This window comes from Astatotilapia calliptera, chromosome 22, assembly GCF_900246225.1.
Source record: "Astatotilapia calliptera chromosome 22, fAstCal1.2, whole genome shotgun sequence".
Lineage (NCBI taxonomy): Eukaryota > Metazoa > Chordata > Actinopteri > Cichliformes > Cichlidae > Astatotilapia > Astatotilapia calliptera.
Genome location: NC_039322.1, coordinates 23,919,975 through 23,939,296, shown reverse-complemented (window position 1 = coordinate 23,939,296; position 19,322 = coordinate 23,919,975). Strand labels below are relative to the sequence as shown.

The window sequence follows — 19,322 nt, the reverse complement described above, 5'->3', positions numbered from 1 at the left end:
TCAGTCAATTCAGAAAAGAACTACGTAGAATGCACTCCACACACACACAGTTTGATGCAGTGCCGGTCTCAGCTTTTTTTAAGCACACCTCTCCCGCCTCACTAAAAAAACGGAAAGAAGACTGTTATCAGTCCAAACGCCACCAGCTGTGTTCTCACCTGCCTCCCCAGCACCGCCCCGTTGAGCCCACTGCACCACTCCACCCCTGCAGCCGAGCCCGGGACCACACCTCCACCACACACTAATATCAAACAATTACAGTTTCGGTTCACTCGCACATCTACACACAGTATTTGCTGCACCACTCTAGTTCATGTCTTAGTTTTAGACCTTGGATAAAAACAGTTTTCTATTTCATCCCATTAATGTATTTATTACACTCACATGAGAATATGCAGCTATATCATCTAAATATGGCCTGAGGGCTGGAATGTGATCCTTGGACTATCTCACTCCAGTCAGTAATATCCTTAAGAGAATTAAAGAACCCTTAAAAATGAAAATGGGAAGGGTTATGCAGGGGAATCTCAAGGTTTATGACTGTTCTAACACTGCACTGCTACTGAACTCTACTCCATCCATCCATCCATCGTCATCTGCTTTGTCCGGGGTCGGGTCGCGGGGGCAGCAGCCTAAGCAAAGAGGCCCAGACCTCCCTCTCCCCAGCCACCTCCTCCAGCTTGTCCGGGGGAATACCAAGGCGTTCCCAGGCCAGCCGAGAGATATAATCTCTCCAGCGTGTCCTGGGTCTGCCCCGGGGCCTCCTCCCGGTGGAACTCTACTCCAGTGACATGTATTTCATCACTCATTCAGGTAGTGGTGCATATCAGACAACCAGCAAAATGCCGGCTAATTTATTTATTATTTACAGTACTGTGCAAAAGTCTCAAGCCACCATTTATTTCTTTATATATTTCTTGGAAATGTGGAAATATGTGAGGTGATTTATTGATATGTGCAAATATAAAAGGAAATACAGTATACAAGGCAAAATCGGAGATTGTACAAATCTAACAAGCTTGAAAGTCAATATTTGGTATGACCACCTTCAACACTACCTGAACTCTCTTAGGCAAGCTTGCTCATAATTTATTTAAAGAGTCAAGGAATAGTTCGAGGCTTCTTAGACAATCAAAGCTCTTTGGATGTTGGCTGCCTTTTCTTCCATTCTCTATTAAGATGATCAAGATGATCCCACACTAATGCTGAGATTCAGGCTCTGGGGAGGCCAGTCCATGACTTATAGTGCTCCATTGTGTGTTTTTATATCCAGGTATGCTTCATTGACAGTCTGTTTGGGATCACTGTCATACTGAAAAATAAATCTGCTGCCAAACCATACATTGCAGATGGTATTGCACAGAGATCAATGTCTGATGGTACTTTTCTCTGTTTATAATTTCAATCACTGATTGAAATTATAAACACATATTATATTTTCAACAAGATCCTCATCGTAACTAGCTCATGTAACCCCAAACCAAGACAAAGTTTCCACCATCTTTTACTGATGACTGTAGAAACTCACTGTTGTGTTTCTCTTCTGTCCTCCTATGTACTTACTGATGACCATCCATTCCATTCAGGGTTGCAGATGTGCTAGGGATAGGGTGAAAAGCAGGGTATAACCTGAACAGCAACCTGTACATTAGTCTGTACATACAGTGATGTGAACCAAAGAATTTTGGGTTCCTTACGTGATCAGAAATGTTGTTCAGTCCACTTCTTTTGTAATTTGGCATACATAAGCCTTTTCTTCCCAGTTCCCTTTATTAGGTACGGCTTCTTTACAGCCAACCTTTCACTTGCAACATTTCTGACGAGGCTTTAGTGAACAGTAGATGGATCATCTGAAGGGCCAGATGCATGTCTCACGTCCTGTGTCAGGTCATTGCTGGGTTTTTTTCCTGTTTCTTACATACATGACTTTCAGTTGCTGTTCGTCTGCTGTGGAGAGTTTTTGGCAGGCTTTTTGGTACCATTTTTCTTAACTCTTCAATGATTCATGGGTCAAGTTTTAGTCATTTAGCACATGAAAATATTCCTCTGAAAATAGTCCAATACAGGGACAAGAATGAAAATGAGTGAAAAAGCAGCCAATGTCCAGAGAAGACTTTGAAAGACCAAAGCCTGGAGAACTAATGCACAATCATTAGAATTAAAATTCTCTTTGAAATAAGTTTGTGTTCACAGCAATTAATATGATTTTATTATATTAACATAGTGCGAGATTCTGTTGGCTTTAGACCAAAATTCCTGGTAGAAGCATACTCAATTGTTACTTTTCCCTTGAGTACATTCCAGAGCCTGTACTTTGTTGCTTTTACTTGAGTGAATAGGTTAAATCATTAACAAGAGTATTACAAGAGTATTTTAATACAAGTATGTGCACTTCTAATTGAGTACAGAATATCTATAGTTGGGCCACCTCTGGTTAAAAGTTAGTATAGTTATAGAAGCTATTTGGCAATGTGCGTAGGACGGCTAAGAAACGCAAAATGATCTGCGCATGCGCAATGATTCGGGCACACCTTAGCTCCCCATGTCAATCTCAAATTAACAGTGAGCGGCAGCAACACGAGTGCGAGGGCCCCGAATAGTAACGTAATGATGGTTTAAGAAGAACAAGTTCCAGCGTTACTCTGAAAAATACTTTTATAGCAGCCTGGTAAATTATTTAATAAGTTTTGGAAGGCACAGTTTTAACTGTTAGCATGTTTCCATCTTCTAGCAGGGTGAAACTCAACAGAGTTGCGCTAAAAGACGTTGTTGGGTTAAAGCTGACCCCGCGGCGGAGACGAGACCCAAAGTTACTGAATAGAATTAAGGCTGAAAGCAAAAAACAAGAGAAAAACTTTGATTCCGTGCAGCTAATTTCAGAGAAAGATATGGTGTCACCTCCGGGCAGCAATGAACCCGACCAAAACTTGACGCACACAATGGGTTCCGAAAAGAAGACACAGCCGCCGAGCACTCACGACGAGGAGGAGCCGGAGGAGAATGGCTCAGGTACGCAGAAAACAAAGAGTAAAGTAGACTCTGAGTCACGAGGCGCTGATAAACAAGACGGGCCGAACACTAGAGGCAAGTATCAACAGAGCAGGGGGGGTCAGAAACACGTGCCTCAGACCGCGGTTTATTTGGTGTGTTTTCAAACGGCTCCACGGTAGGACGAATCCAAGGAGTGAAAGGTCCAAATATCAAATGAAGCTGACAAGCCAGGCGACTCTGGCCAGGAGGAGGAGACAGACCGATTTAACGTCGGGTAGATGTCCTTTCAGACAGTGCGACGTTAATGGTAAAAGTGGTGTGGCACGCCGGGCTAAAAGCGTGAGGGTCGGTGTTAGAGAGGGACGGAGTTCAGTGAAGGCCACGTCCGCCGGGTGTGATCCTCAGCCCGCTGCTGCTTCTGCAAAATCGGGAGGAGTGCGAAGGGAATCCCAAGTAAGGTGCACTTTAGCTGGATTATAAGTTAGAGTTTTTAAGGTTAAAGGTTTTAAGGTTGGTTAAATTGCACTGCCTTTAAATTGATTTTACAATTGGGCGTTTTGTGATAGGTTTATGCTTTTAGCTAACTCTTTGCTAATTTGTGCCAAATTGTGTCAGATGCTAAGCTAACAATGTGGTAAAGTCCTACTGAACACGATCCAGTTTTAGTGGATATCATGCAGTTCATGGTTGAACCTGACATGAAGGATCTTCTTAGCTATTACTTGCCCGGATTGGAGCTGATGGAGTTTAATTATACACTAACTAGCAGCCTGCTAATAGCAGATACATTTCCTGTTCATATAGCTGGCACTCGTCTTACTTGCTGAACATGAGCTAGATTGACTAAATAAATCCCCGGCTGTATATTCCTATTAAGGTTTTTTAATATAATCTATTTATTTTATAAAGTGTATAAAAACAATGTTGTTACAGATTTGTCCCCATATTGGACGTGATAGTACCACCGGTTGCTAGGGAAACATGCCTATTCCCACACTTTTTGGGAGTGGTTCTTATGTTCTTGAACGTTGCTCAAAAAGATGGTGCACTTGCCTGTAGTTTTTCATGTTTGTCTGCAAATACTGCTCTCCCAGCTGAAGTAAAACCTGAAGATGGTCTTGAAAGTAAAAGTTCAGCCTATGCAAGTCATTCGCTATCATTTAAACCAAAATCCCGGTACTATGCCAGTGACCAAAGCAGTCAAAAGTATGTTTCATCCAAATGTTTGGGGAATACACCTTTTTCCCTAGTAGCAGGTGGTTGCCAGGGGGTCTCGCACCGGTTTATCAGCAATCCTTTAGTGAATGCCATTAACCTCTAGCATCCAGTCAAAACTGGCTGGAGTACTCAATTTTCCCTCATTACTGATGGTTGCGGGCCTGTGTGACTGAGGCCTTATTCACTTGCTCGTGATAGTCAAACGTCCAAATGGCAGGCAGTTTAATATCACCTGGTTAGTGCTTCACATATCGACAAAACCTCAGTTGGGTAATTTGGGGATTGTCTCATTCACAGCCTGGGAAGCTGTTCCACATAGCTGCCACTCAAGCTTAGTGAACCTACTCTTTACAGTTCTTTATTAGAAGTGGGAACGTTAACCAAATGTATGTTTTCCAGGCTCAGTCAGTCGTTGTTACTAAATCATAACCAGTTATAAAGTAAGAGCTTTTTTTTTCTTTCTCTAAACCTTAACACACATTTACATTTTTGTATTTCAAGTTCCCTAAAGTCAATCTTTTGAGTGATATTTTGGTTAGATGTCTGAAATAAGATCTCTGGTTAACACAAGCTCTAGACATTTTTTTCCTGCAATATGAAATACTTCAGTAAATAGTGCCCCAATTGTGAATCTTTTTTTTTTTTTTTTTTTTACATTTTTTAATGATGTCCATTGTCCCAGAGAAGGTGTTGTCTGGTAAATTATGTGTACAGTGTCATTGCACTGAACACAGAACATTTATGGCCTAACAAAAGTGTTATAATTTAGTGTCTTCATTTATTTCCTATGGAGCTTATTTTCTGACATAATTCAAAACCTCTCTGCCTTTTTGTTGTACCAGTCACAATTATAATCAGTTATGGGTTAGCCTTCAAAAAAAGGTTGTGCCTGGGTAGATTCGGTAAATTAAACTGATATGAAAATCGATTTTTATTTTATTTATTTTCTCAAGGGTGAGACGTTAAGAAGGACAAATCCTAACAAAGTTCTTCAAGAAGCAAGTCTCCGCGACTCAGAAGCCATCTCAGCTGATTTTGAAGCCTATACCTAAATGAACAAAGAGAGCACCTTAACTTTGAGTTGTCATCAGAATTTAAAATTATATGCGGGGGGGAAAAAAAGGTCCCTGCTCATCCTGACAGAACACTGAGCAAATGCCATTCTAGTTCATTTGAATAGACACTGTTGATTTAATTGATCCATGAGTAAATATATCCACCGCGATATATGTGAGGACGTCATCCACGTTCCTCAGTGCAGCAACACGATTGGTTCGTATATCTCCTGGTTTGGCTTTTCAAAATCAGAATCAGAAAGACTTTATTTATCCCCAAGGTGCAATTAAGGTACACCAGAGCAGCATGACGCTGAAGATAAGGGCGGGGCATAAACAGGCAACAGGAGTGAGATAATAAATACACAGAATATACAGTATATACACAGTTTTAAAATTTTGATTGATTTTCTTGATTTCTGTTCAGGTTTTTTTCGTTTGATGCCTCTGTGATTAACTGGTCTGTTTGACTTTCCTGCCTCTAATGAAATCAGTCATTGCTCTAAGCCTTTGTTCAAGATGGTGAATGAGATGATCCCAAATGGTGCCGATATTGATTGGAATCGATGCTGTTTGAAAAGCAGTTATTAAAAAGAAAAAGAAAAAAGGAAAGAAAGCTACGGTGATGTTTCTTTCTGATGCTTAGGTAAATCATTGTTATTTCGTTTTGCACTCTCTGACAAGTGTTTTGTTTCCACTTGCAGATGTTGGTAGACATAAAGAGCCAAACCTCTCCGGTCTTACTGGTTCAGAAGTGTTACTAAGAAGAGCCGTCGGAGCCTCCCACTGTGGTGTCTGTGGGGAATGTAAATACACTTCCCCTCAGCGCAAGGCGCCGGGTAAGCTAAAAAGAGCTAGCCCAGGGTCAGAGCCACCTGCTACTCAGTCAGAAATCGAAAAAGAAAACACAATCACTCAGAGCTCTAAGAAGATTATCGTGTGGATAAACCAGTATCCCAAAGTGATCCTTTGTGACGTTGCCAAAAAATGTGAAGCTTGCGGTCACGATTGTGGGTATGTGTTACCGGATGCTCTCGAGAACAAGGTTGTGCGTTGCTTCCAGCAGGAGATGAGAGCTTCAATACGGTTTTGGCCTACTTGTTTAAGGCATAATGAATCAGAAACTGAGAAAAAGGCTCTGTTTAAAAGTAGCAAGTGTTGTCCAAGTGCTCAGGATGAGAAGACCGTCTGTCAGTCTCAAAGTCTGATCCGCCAGAACCACCTGGATGAAGGCATGCATTCACAGCCATTATCCCATCATACCGTGAGTCCTTTCCACCGGAGTCAGACAGGCGAAGACTCTGCAACTTGTTCTGCTTCTTTTTTACTAGATGAGCATACAAAGACAGGCAACTGCAGAGGTGGCATGCGTGACAGAGATGCTGAAGTGGACCTTGGTCCAGGATCAGATCCAGTAAGCCCAGAGACTTGTAGAGAAAAAGGAAAGGTAGGGGATAGCATTGAGTGCAGCAGCACTTTGGACTTCGCGCCCACCGATAAGTGTAGCGCTTCAGGTGGTCAGAAAGGCGATCCCACAAATGCTGATGGATCACACGTGTTGTCAGATCTCATCGATCATGTTAGTGACGAGGATACAGATGCACCAGAGTCGTACACTTGCCAGAGAGTAAGGGCGTATTTGAGAAAAATACATTTTTCATGTGCACGCACTTACATGGCCTGGCCTTTCTCAAAGACTTGCACAGCAAATGCTTCTACCACAGCAGGGACTATTGATCCATCAGCAAAGGATGGGATTGACTCTGCAACAGCTAATCAAAGTATGCCAGGTTCATCCAGTAACCTGTTCAAGGACATTCCCCCGAAGGCACCTACAGAGAAATGGGAAGAGGATGGAGAAAGCGCTTTTGCTCAGGGAAATGAGAAAAGGCACAGAAAAGACATGGAGACCTCACCGCTGTTTAACCAGCCTGAAGAGTTAGAAACCAGGCCTAATTCAGATACGGCATCATTCCCCCCTCCAGCTCAGTGTGGAAGGGAGCGTGGCACTGATGGAGTCTCAGCCTCGGCTTTGCTAGTTAATGGACCAGAAACTGTCACCTCCATATCGACCCCTTCCCCCTCAGTCCTCGGCCTGAGTGACTGGGACACTGCCACCACTCTGTCTCTTATGTCATCTCCATTCACACAGGGCAGCATGAGCAGCCTCTCAGCCACAACATCTTCTCTCCCACCTTCATCGCTTATTCCCAAGAGAGTCAATGTTGCTGACAAAATATTGTCCTCCTGTGAAGAAGCCCAAACAGCTTCTTCCTCTCCCAATGTTCCTCTGCACAGCCCTGACTCCTTTCATACATGTGAATCCTTTGTCCTTCCTCAAGATGAATATGAAAATGACAAGGAACCATTCCCATGCAGGAGCTCCCCCAGACTGGACCCATATTATTGTGCAAGTTCGTTTAGGGGCAATGCTTCAGTGGGTTCACTATTGTGCAGCATCTCCCAGGAACACTGCGTAGAGTCAGACTTGAATGAATTCATGCTTCCACCTTTGCTCTCCCCTGTCCATTCACCACAACGGCAGTTGTGCCAGAGAAGCTTCTCGTGCTGCAGCTCAAGCAGTACAGATGAGGAAGAAATGAACAAAGATGTGAGCAACTTGCCACAAAATGATAATTGCAAGGATTGTCTTGAGCACCATATTGAAGAGTTGGAAAGAGACTTGTCAGACTTTACAACTCCTGAGACACCAAGGGAACCTCAGTCTTCTCCCAGCAGTGAAGAAGAAAGTGATGACGAGGATGATGTGGAGCAGGGTAACCGAATTTCAGAACAAGTTTCCTTACATCGTAAAATAAAGCCGAGCCTTAGCTCAGGTGTTCTGACAGAGCCCTGCTCTTCTTCCTGCAGCGACGAAAAGAACGGTGCGGCCTTGAGTGATGGAGAATCACACTCAGACACAGAAGAGGGATCAAGCCCGTCTAAAATAGCAAACAGCGAAGAGGATAAAACCCAAGGAGAAGCAGCTGGTGATTCTCAGCCTGGCATTTTGGACGAGTTAACAGCCTACGAACAGGACATCCTGCTTGTTGACGTGATCCAGGACGACCCAGAACTGTTTGACAACCTGCCTGATCAAAGTTTGCTGAAGCTGGGTCCTACCCGAGCTGCCGAGGCTCCGGGAACCAAACCTGCTGCTGTGGTGAATACTCCAAGAAGAGATGGAGCGTCACAGGAGCTGCAAGAGAGGTAAGGTCTTATATTTAACATTAAGTCCTGCAAGTGACAGATTAATTGTTGAATGCTTTATAAATAAAAGTTACTTTTGTTCTAGATTGGCTCCAGTTACTGTGGATTTGCCTTGTGACAGTCCCAATAACACAGGTACGATCAGTGCGCAGAGAAACTGAGCCATGATGACAGTGTCTTCTATATTTTATTGTTTCCTTCGATATGTATAAAGTGAAAATAAGACAAAAGAAGCTAAACATTTTTAAAAAAGGAAAATAAGTAAAAACAGTAGAACGCTCGGTAAAAGTAAAGGCATGTCAGTGTTTGTGACTCAACCTAAAGTTCTGCCACATGGATGGGACGCAGAGTCTGTGATTTTTACCTGTTATGATCTAAAGTAACAGGGTTGCTGTTAGGGCTGTTCGATATAATGATATATATCAGATGACCATATGAAAACATCTATTGTTTCATTTTACGCTATCATTTGTTTCGTGGTGTCACAAAATAAATTGTTTACGGTAATATTTTTTTCATGGTTTTGATGGTCACTGTAGAATTAATTTTAATTAAGTTCTCTCTTTCTCTTATATTTAATATAACCACACTACGGACGGACAAGCGACTGCTTTTATGTGTTGTCATTAGCAACAATGACAGTAAAACTATCGCGTGGCTCCGCCGTCCGCTTATTTTCCAAATAAACCTTTCACAATAAAGCTGAAGATCCTGTTAAGATTTTTCAAAATAAACCGAATCACATGAAATAGTATGCAGAGTGTTTACGGACAAGAAGCTAAAAAGAGCCGTCAGGTGCTAAAAAATAAACCTTAGAACAGGATTTTGCCTGCAGCGCGCCGTGTAATAAATGCTCACAAATAAAACTGTGGCTGTTTCAACTTGTGCCTTAAAATGTAGTTTAATGCATCGGTGCCCAGCTGAAGCCACTTCACGCAAGTCAAGTTGCCCGAAATTCACAGAAAATGTAAAATTTTTGTGATATTTATCATTGTTGGGATGATAAATGTCTTATATCGGGAAATGAGATTTTGGTCATATCACACAGCCCTAGTTGCTGTGAAAGAAATGGAGAAAGCTGCTTGTTTTTTTTGTTTTTTACAGATATAGATAAACAGCTGGAGTCTGGAGTTTTATGGATTCACTTACTTGCTGGAAAGAGCAGTCCGACTGCAGTTAAAGCAATAAAAATGTCCTGGTTGATTCTTTTATGTGGCTAAAATCCACTTTGGCACCTCTGCAGCAGTACATTACTAAGTTACTTAGTTCTTGCATTGCTCCTAATATCTCAAACTGTTTTTAATTCAAAGATTAGAGAGACATGTAAACTGGTTTTACGGAGCTTACTGAAAATCCCAACAGCTCCTAAATGAGAAACTCACTGCTTTTAAAAGGAAATTAAATTTTTTTGCATTTTATATTTAACTGACTGCTTATGATGTCCCACATGAAAATACCAACATGTCTAAGTTGTTTATCGCCATTAAGCTTTAAAGGATTGATTTTCTGGTTAATATTGTGCAGTAAGTTGATTTTCTTACACGAGTTTCAAAGCTTGTGGTCCTTTTGTGAGAGATGAAATGTGGTAAATGTGATTATATTTTGTCCAGTACAGATGTTTGTTCAAAATTTCAAGTTATTGTCTCAGACGTTTTAGTTAGTAGGTGGAAATTTTAAGATGCCTAACTCAACTAACTTTGATAATGGCCATTATAATGGAGACAATGGCCTGAAATGACCCAAAACTTTGACATACTTTAAAAAAAATTCCCCTCTATGATTGGAACAGACTTCAGTAGACCAGAGATTAACTTGTGATTGTTTTTTTTTCTTCTTCAAATCCTATAGAGGAGAGTAACAGCAGGCCATGGAGACCTCATTCTAGCAGCACCCATACTGGAGCACAGAGCGACACATGCCCTACCTCCACTGAGAAGCAAAGCAAACATGTGGTAAAGTAATGGGTCCTCTGCACAATCAGATAGATAGAGAAAGGAGCAGCGTGCACGTCAGTGGTTTTAACTTCCCTGAGGTTTTGTAGAAAAACATGGCAGGGCTTTTAATAGGGCTTCTTCTGCATAAATGCTCTCTGTGCATTTTACAGAGCACTGAGTCTGATGTATTACAGGGACAATGTTTAAAGATCTGACACATCAAATACTGAATTTAAATAATTTTATTTTCAAAGGAATGGGTGTTTCATACGTTATCCTGCTTCTAAAGTATAATAAATGCACAATAGTGTATCTGTCATGTGTTGTTGTTTTTTTTTTTCTCCAATAGGTTCAATCTGATACCAACAGCAGTCATGTAAATAGTGGCCCAGAAAGGTACCAGTTTGCTTAGTGCACATGACCTGATCTTTGATTTGTCACATTAATCTTTCAGTCTCGCGATCATCATATTGTTTATGTTCTGTAACAGGAGCCAGCCCATCAAGACGGTGAACTCCTTTCAAAACATCCCCCCACTCATGTCCATGGGAACCGGTGAGGGAGAATGAAAAGGGCTCAGACAATGAACTTTAATTGCTGTTGCGTTTATCTTGTTCTCACTAATAACTCCTCATTTTATAACTTAATTGCCAATGTGAGTGCTCAGCGTTACTTTATTCTTTGGCTCTTCTGGTCTCCAAGCAGGGGCATGGATCACAAACTCCGCAAACATGATGGATTTTAGGCGCCTGAAATCAAGTTCTGTAAGTGTTCCTTTGTATATTACCATGTTGCTACTGAAAAAATGCTCAGTTTAAATACATGTTCGGTGGCGTTAGCATAGATTGGACTTTCCAGTTATTTAATAGAATATAACTGAAATAAATCTGGAAAAGTCAGAACTGGTTTTGGAAGTTCTAGTAGGACAACTAATTTTAAACTTATAAAGAAATTACTGTCATATATACAGTATCTGGAGATATGAGGGTCCTTTCCATAGTCTGTGTATAAAGATGGATGTGGCCTTTTTGAAAATGAATCTTAAATACCTTTAAATCTCTGACCTCAGTAAACAACTCACTGATGAGTTTGTGGTCTCTAAAACTAATGAATCCTTGCTGAATACAGCACGATTTCCATTTTCTAAACCATGAACAGAAATGGCCTCAGTTTCACGGTCTGCTCTGACAATCATTCGGTTTCAGCTTGAGGTTTCCCAAAAGAATTAAACTAATGTCGCCGTGGTTACTGTAGATGTACAGTTCGTTCTTCTGTACAATAAATATGTTTTGCACTGTGGGTGAATTGCATTGCTATAACTTGACTGTGTGATGCTGTCTAAATGCCCAGTACTGCAGGCTGTACTTCAGTGAATCACTGACCTGTGGGTTCAAAATGTGTCGCTTCCAACATCTGCCTATGGAGGGGGATGAAAAGGTACACTCTGTGGTTTTTACTTTATTTATTTATTTATTTATTTATTTTTTCTTGATTTCACCAAAGACAGTAAATTGTTTGTGTATTGTGTACATTTTATGTTTTTAATCTTGAATTTAAAAAATCAAATTGAATTGTTGGAGATTGCAGGGCCAACATCACCCTCTGTTGTGACATCGCTGTAATTGCACACTTTCTTTTTCATTTGCTAGTTTTGTATTGAAAACGTGACAAGATTCATCAAAAATCCAACGTGCCTTCAGAAAGCAGGTGAGTTTCCTTCCTTTCCTTCCCACTTCTCTTTTTCTCCCACAGCCTTTGTGCACGCTGCATGCTAAACTGATTGCCCATCTTTGCTGCGTCATCGGTCTCCTTTCTCCTCTCCTGCTTTACCCCTGTTCTCCTCAGGAGCTGTGTTTACAGGATATTACCAGAAAAACCCGCCAGGAGTGTATTTCTCTTTGCCGATATTTTTCTCCCTCCTCTGGGCTCTGCTGAAAGCTGGCATGTTGTCCGAGGTCTTTTCCGTCCTCAGTGTTGGCTTGGCTCACAACATAGTGGTCAGTGTAGCAGTCCTGACATTAACCACGGAGAAAACTAAACAACTGATTGATGCTGACACGAGATTAGACGTTGATCTTGTTTTCTTTTTAGCCCAGCCACGAGTTCCTCCTCTCCCTTTTTAACTGCGTGAGAGAAAAGGGTGTGATGGGCTTTGTGCCTGAACTCATGCAGCTCACTTTCAAGGTATCAGTTGTTTGCCTTTCATTATGCTCTGAGTTTAGCTCATTTGCTTTATGTGCCTCTGGAAGAATTTAGACTACCTGTCTGTATGTTTACAGATGGCCAACGCTGGACTAGAGCTGAGTTTGGACTGCCTCGACTGTGTAAGGAACACTCCTCTTTTCCAGCAAATGATTCATCCAAACTCGCCTTCGGTGTCCGGCAACAACAAGTGAGTGAGCCACAAAGTTCACAATTGTTTTCATTTGTTAATCATAACTCTTATAATTCTTATTTTCACTCTTAAAGGGTTTCCTCTGGTGCACCGTTTCCAGAGTACCTGAATTTAGCCCATTCCATTGTGGAAATGGAGGTAAGAGCTTCACATCTTTTGACAGCTTTGTCTGTAAAGATGGTGGTGCGTTGTGCTCATGTGTGTATTTGTTGTATTTGTTGTCTGTGTCAGCTTTGTATGAAACAAGAGGACTGGAGGAGGATAGGTGAGGTTTTTAGAGGGATCTGCCAGTCCAACCAGCACCCCAGCCAAGTGGAGCGCATCAGTGGTCGCATTGCTGTCGCGCTCCTGTCTGAGGGCAAAGACAAGCTGTCACTGCCCTTTTCTGTATTTGCTGAGACAGGTAAAAGCTCTAAGTAGAGATACACATCAGTTTTCTTCTCCCAGTGTGGTTCTGTGTACTAGCGCCTTCCAGATTCCAATCTGGAGGGGAAAAAAGTAGCTGTTCATTTATTTATTCATTCAAATGTTCTTTAGTGTGTCAGAATGAAAGTGAGGACAGCATGGTGAGGAGTTTCGTAGGCAGAATTGGAGTCTCTCTGATGTTACGGTACCACAAAACGCATCAGTGGGCCAAGGTAATCAGGCCGTGCAGCTCGCATCACACTCTCCTCGTCACATCTGAGCAGCATCTTCGAATTTAGGATGTCATTGTTTGTCTGTGTCATGTTTACTGATGCAGGGTCGCAGGGTGGTCGAGACGCTGTCTGTTTTAAAAGTCGGCTTCTCAACTCTGAAAGGTCTGTTTGGGAACGAGGACGGAGCGTCACGATGCTGCCTGATCACTGTGGCTGCAGAGGTCTTCCTCCTGAGTGGCAGCGTGGAGGGAGCTCTGAACACACTCCGAGGTAGTGACTCGTGAAGCTGATTGATGTTTATTTAGCTAATGTCGTCATGCTTAAAATGTAACCAGCGTTTTATTTTCATGGTTTATAAGTGCAGAGTTTCACAGCTCGAATAAAAATGGGATTTATGCTGCATTGGCAAAGCAAAGTCAACTAAAGGGCCAACTTTTAACTGGTGCTGAGATATGTCAACTTTACGGCTAATAGCTGTTTGTGTCAACAAGCTGAATCCCAAAGATTTTATTTTGCGCCTGTCTAAACTGTGTCATCTTTGGCATAAAGAAATGGGAACAAATTATGTCTGTGTAGTTTCTCATTCATGGTAGTCTTAAGAGCTTGGAAAAAAGGAGACTTCATTACGTTTGTCAAGACATTTGATCCAAGAGGCTTTTTCGGATCAGAACTGAAGTTTTCTTCTTTTTCTGAGCTCTTAAGATGAAAACATGATTTCTTTTGTTTTTGTGACTGGCTGCTAAAAACAAAGTGCCTGAAGAATCAATGTCAGAAATTGTCTGATATGTATGGGCCATTATGAATCATTTTATGCCTGGATGAGTTCTATGTCAGTGTTAAGTAGCTTTGCAAACAAGAAAGTGGTCAGGTGCAAGGACTGCGCTGAAGATGAGGGGAAAAGCAACCAATGTCTAAAAGACAGATTTGAATGACCATCAGAAAGTGCTGAGAGCTGCTGCTCAGGATCAGTTGTGTAACAAAAACAAGTCTGGCTTCTTGCGAGGAAAGTGTAAAAAATGACTCAAGACTTTGCACAATCCTCAATAATAGGTTTCCATTAATGTCTTTTCTTAACACTCACAAACTTAAAGTTCTTTCCCTGTAAATCAGTAAAAGCAAATTTGGTTTTATGTCCTCAGACTTTATGTGGAAACCTTAAAAGTGATAGTCGTCTCGCTGCCCTGAGAAATGCTAGCTTTCATAGTCTTGTAGGTAATGTTGTAGAACTGTGAAACCAGTTATTTGCTGAATTGTTTAAATTTTGTTTATACATCTGTTAATCCAGAAAACAAGTGGTTCCTGAGTTCGTCCTCATGGCCGTGTGAGCCTGCCGATCTGGAGAGTAGGACTCGTGTGCTGATACGTCTGGCTGAAAAAACCTCTCACAGAGACACGCTGGAGCTTCTCTGTAATCTTCCTGGAGTTAAAGAGTCAAGTGGTGAGTAACCTACAGAGAGCTGAAATTAAAGTTAAAAAAACAAACAAACAATGATACAGCAGGTTAGTCAGCTTTGCTACTAAACTGGCCAGATCAGTATCCCACAAGTTTAACTGACTCGCTACACTCTGATTAGAAAGTGCTGGTTTAATTTTGTACAGTGTTTGCTAGCGCTAATAGATGCTCAGCTGTGAGAAAAATTTAGTTGATAAAGAGGTTTTTCTTTTTTCTCCAGACTCGATGGATATCTCCAGGTACAGCCCCTTGTTTAACTCTCACCTTCAAGTGTGTGTGGACAGGCAGATACTTCCTGTGGCTTCAGACACGGTGGACTTTATGCTCTCTAAAAACCTGGCTGTTGACCACACAGTGCTTCGGATACTTTTACAGAAACTGGGCAAGCAAAACCTCTGGCTCCGGGCTCGGGAAGTCTTCAAACGTAAGTACCACACTCTGGTTTTTACTGCTACACTTACATCATTGCATCATAAATGTGAGTTGTCGAAGGCAGGAAACAGCTGCAGATTCTATTACGGCACCAGATGTTGAGTCTGATCAGTCTCAGCTAATGTTTACAAATGGTCAAAGATTTGGATTAGATTAGACTCTGAGGTGTGCTCGCTGCGTTCATGTTCATTAGATTCTCTGAATGTGGGCTACTACCCTGGAGTCTCAGCTCCCCCTGGTTTCATGACACTGATTGTCCCCTGTCGACTGGGGGAGGTGGAGCTGGCTCTCACCTTCGAGATGTTCATCACTGTCAACGCAACAGTCATTCACCACCTATCAGAGCCCATTACTTCTCTCACCATTACTCTCAAAAGGTAAATTGTGTTTTTGTGTATAAGGAGTCTGTTCAGATGGAATCAGTGAAATATTGGCATTGGGGGGGGGGGCTGGATTGATGTCAATTAACTTTGATATGTGATAATTTCACCCAGAAATAAAGAACTCTTTGCATTCAAAATTATAAAAAAAAGATTGTCCATGGTTAGTGTGTGTAAAGATTCGACTGCAGTGGTACGTGATGTTCGTGCTTTCTCCTCTTCCAGGACTCAAAGCTGTGAGAGCGAGTACCTCTCTGCTGGCAGCCGCCTCCTCTCTGCAGCTTGTATCCCTCAGCCCAAACTAATAGTCCATTACACAGCAGTCAACTCAGAACAAGAACAAGTGTTCATGCTGGACGTTCCCTCTGCCCGCCGCTGGCTCCGCCACAATCATCTGTGGGCCCATGAGGTGTGGACACACTAAACCACCAGCTGTTTATTTCTTTGCTGTCTACAGAACTCCTTCTCTTTCCTTTAGAAACTGCTTGTGCTCAACAGCCGCTGACTCTCAGGAAAACAACCAATGAAATCAGGAATATGAAAGATTGCATATTTCTTGGTCATGTTTCAATTGACTTGAACTGAGGAGCAGAAAAACACAAAGACCAAAAACTACTATTCTTTTCTTTCTTTCTTTCTATCTTTATTTTTTTTTGGTTCAGAGTAGTTTTAAAATAGGTTAAGAGGTTGTTTCCTGAGTTCTTTTAGCTGATTTGTCAATCTGTTTGTGAGATTGACTCTTTGAAAGCAAAAACTCTGTTTAGGAACAGAGTCCAGCATGTTTGTTGCACGATTGTGTTTACTTCATTGTAAATAACATCTGAGTGTAAATAGGTATATATTTATAATGGTGTTTAGTCTTTGACAGTATTATGTTGTTATATTAATGTCAAAACCTCAATTGTTGCCAGTTAAGGAGCTGTGATTTACCTTTTCTTTGTATGAAGTTTTTATGTATCCATAAAAAAAAGGTTCTACTTAAAAAAAAAAAAAGGCTCTTTTTTTTTTTTTCTTCTTCTTCTTCTTTCAAATGAGAAAGGACATTTCTCTAAAAAGTGATTTTTGGATTTGACCACAGTTGCTTCCCTGCAGTCTTTAACATTTCTCCTCCAGCAATGATGTAGCGGGTAAATGCAGCGTTACTGGAATCTCAGATTCTGGCCACTTTACAATACACAACATTACTTATAATTTCTGTTCCAGAGAACTTTCCTATTCAAAATTCTTTCAGGCATGTTTTCCTCTTCTTTTCGCAGCCAGCATCGCTCACTGTACGGGTCTCATTTTATGGTCCCTGTAGTAGAAGACGGGTTCCTCATGAAAGAAAAAAATCAGTTATCTGTGACTGCGACATGTTTGAGGAGCTTGATTACTGGAACATCAGTTGAGGCGTGAAGCATTTGACGCGGTGTCTTGGTTAAAAAGCACAACCCTGGCTGACTGACATGTCTGATCGTGCGTGACAGAAAGGTGGATTTAATATTGTTGCAGAGTCTTTGCAGCATAGGTTGAAATGTCTGTCACAAAAATATCAAAGTGCTGATTGACAATAAAAGTTTTTGCATACTATTTGGTGAGGTTTTTATTTGATTTTTTTACTTTGTGGCAGAACAGCTAAATAATTTAATGTAATTTAGTTGCTTCTATCCAGAACTCACTGACTTGACTTTCCCTTCAGTGCTTGGAATAAAAGCCCTGCTGTGGCCCTTACGTGGTGTTTCTGCTATTCAGCCACTAGATGGCGAACTTTGACATGAGCAGACCATAAAATAAACACATTTGCTGACACATGGTTTGAAAGCCACAGAGACCGGTGTTTAGAGAAGATGTTTCTCAGCTGTTCTGATACTCCTGACACATAAAGGATCACTGAAGGTTTTCGCTCAGGGAGCAGTTGTCCTCCTCTTTTAATATTATACAAAACAAATGTATAATATACATTTGGCCGCCGTTTCTGTGGGGATGGTGTTTGCTCTGTGTTGTAGCATCCTGATGACACTCGGTTTGAGCTCAAGTAGATGATTTTAAATGTCCCCCATTACTGATGGGAGTCTCACAGTCTAAGAAGGCTACCCGTGACATTTTTCATATCCTTCCCCATGATCTTAATGCGGTGGTCCACCGAGTTACTGTGATCAGTGAACTGTGGTACGTCTTGAAATTTGATTTTCACCCAGGTGTCATCACATACCTGAACCAATGACTTGGTGTTTCAGGGCAGGATAACAGAGCCCTTTTTTCCACTTCTTCACTGTACAAGACAATTTGCCTATAAATGATCAAGAAACTGACCTCACAGCTCATTGTTCATTCAGTGGTGCTTATTTCAGTTATTATGCAAATGTACAGTGGGGCAAAAAAAGTATTTAGTCAGCCACCGATTGTGCAAGTTCCCCCACTTAAAATGATGACAGAGGTCAGTAGTTTGCACCAGAGGTACACTTCAACTGTGAGAGACAGAATGTGAAAAAAAAATCCATGAATCCACATGGTAGGATTTGTAAAGAATTTATTCGTAAATCAGGGTGGAAAATAAGTATTTGGTCACCTCAAACATGGAAAATCTCTGGCTCTCACAGACCTGTAACGTCTTCTGTAAGAAGCTTTTCTGTCCCCCACTCGTTACCTGTATGAATGGCACCTGTTTGAACTCATCATCTGTATAAAAGACACCTGTCCACAGCCTCAAACAGTCAGACTCCAAACTCCGCCATGGCCAAGACCAAAGAGCTTTCGAAGGACACCAGGAAAAGTATTGTAGACCTGCACCGGACTGGGAAGAGTGAATCTACAATAGGCAAGCAGCTTGGTGTGAAAAAATCAACTGTGGGAGCAATCATCAGAAAATGGAAGACATACAAGACCACTGATAATCTCCCTCGATCTGGGGCTCCACGCAAGATCTCATCCCGTGGGGTCAAAATGATCATGAGAACGGTGAGCAAAGATCCCAGAACCACACGGGGGGACCTGGTGAATGACCTGCAGAGAGCTGGGACCAAAGTAACAAAGGTCACCATCAGTAACACACTACAACGGCAGGGAATCAAATCCCGCAGTGCCAGACGTGTTCCGCTGCTGAAGCCAGTGCATGTCCAGGCCCGTCTGAAGTTTGCCAGAGAGCACATGGATGATACAGCAGAGGATTGGGAGAATGTCATGTGGTCAGATGAAACCAAAGTAGAACTTTTTGGTATAAACTCAACTCGTCGTGTTTGGAGGAAGAAGAATACTGAGTTGCATCCCAAGAACACCATACCTACTGTGAAGCATGGGGGTGGAAACATCATGCTATGGGGCTGTTTTTCTGCCAAGGGGACAGGACGACTGATCCGTGTTAAGGACAGAATGAATGGGGCCATGTATCGTGAGATTTTGAGCCAAAACCTCCTTCCATCAGTGAGAACTTTGAAGATGAAACGAGGCTGGGTCTTCCAACATGACAATGATCCAAAACACACCGCCCGGGCAACAAAGGAGTGGCTCCGTAAGAAGCATTTGAAAGTCCTGGAGTGGCCTAGCCAGTCTCCAGACCTCAACCCCATAGAAAATCTGTGGCGGGAGTTGAAAGTCCGTGTTGCTCGGCGACAGCCCCAAAACATCACTGCTCTCGAGA

General features: G+C 41.8%; 1 protein-coding gene across 2 annotated transcripts; it reads left to right on the top strand.

Moving 5' to 3' along the window:
• Positions 1-2,512: 2,512 nt before the first annotated feature.
• On the top strand, positions 2,513-16,702 carry topaz1 (testis and ovary specific TOPAZ 1). Of its 2 annotated transcripts, none has more exons than XM_026156211.1 (20): positions 2,513-3,009; positions 5,969-8,474; positions 8,560-8,609; positions 10,323-10,426; positions 10,758-10,804; positions 10,899-10,963; positions 11,114-11,172; positions 11,759-11,845; positions 12,058-12,115; positions 12,254-12,405; positions 12,500-12,592; positions 12,688-12,800; positions 12,878-12,941; positions 13,035-13,206; positions 13,341-13,441; positions 13,546-13,711; positions 14,727-14,879; positions 15,115-15,318; positions 15,520-15,703; positions 15,932-16,702. In XM_026156211.1, the coding sequence occupies exons 1-20, from the start codon at positions 2,715-2,717 to the stop codon at positions 16,128-16,130; spliced, it is 4,872 nt and encodes a 1,623-aa protein (XP_026011996.1). In that variant the 5' UTR covers positions 2,513-2,714; the 3' UTR covers positions 16,131-16,702. The 2 variants fall into 2 exon arrangements, with proteins under 2 accessions (XP_026011996.1, XP_026011995.1); XM_026156210.1 differs by having other exon boundaries at positions 11,111-11,172.
• Positions 16,703-19,322: the final 2,620 nt, after the last annotated feature.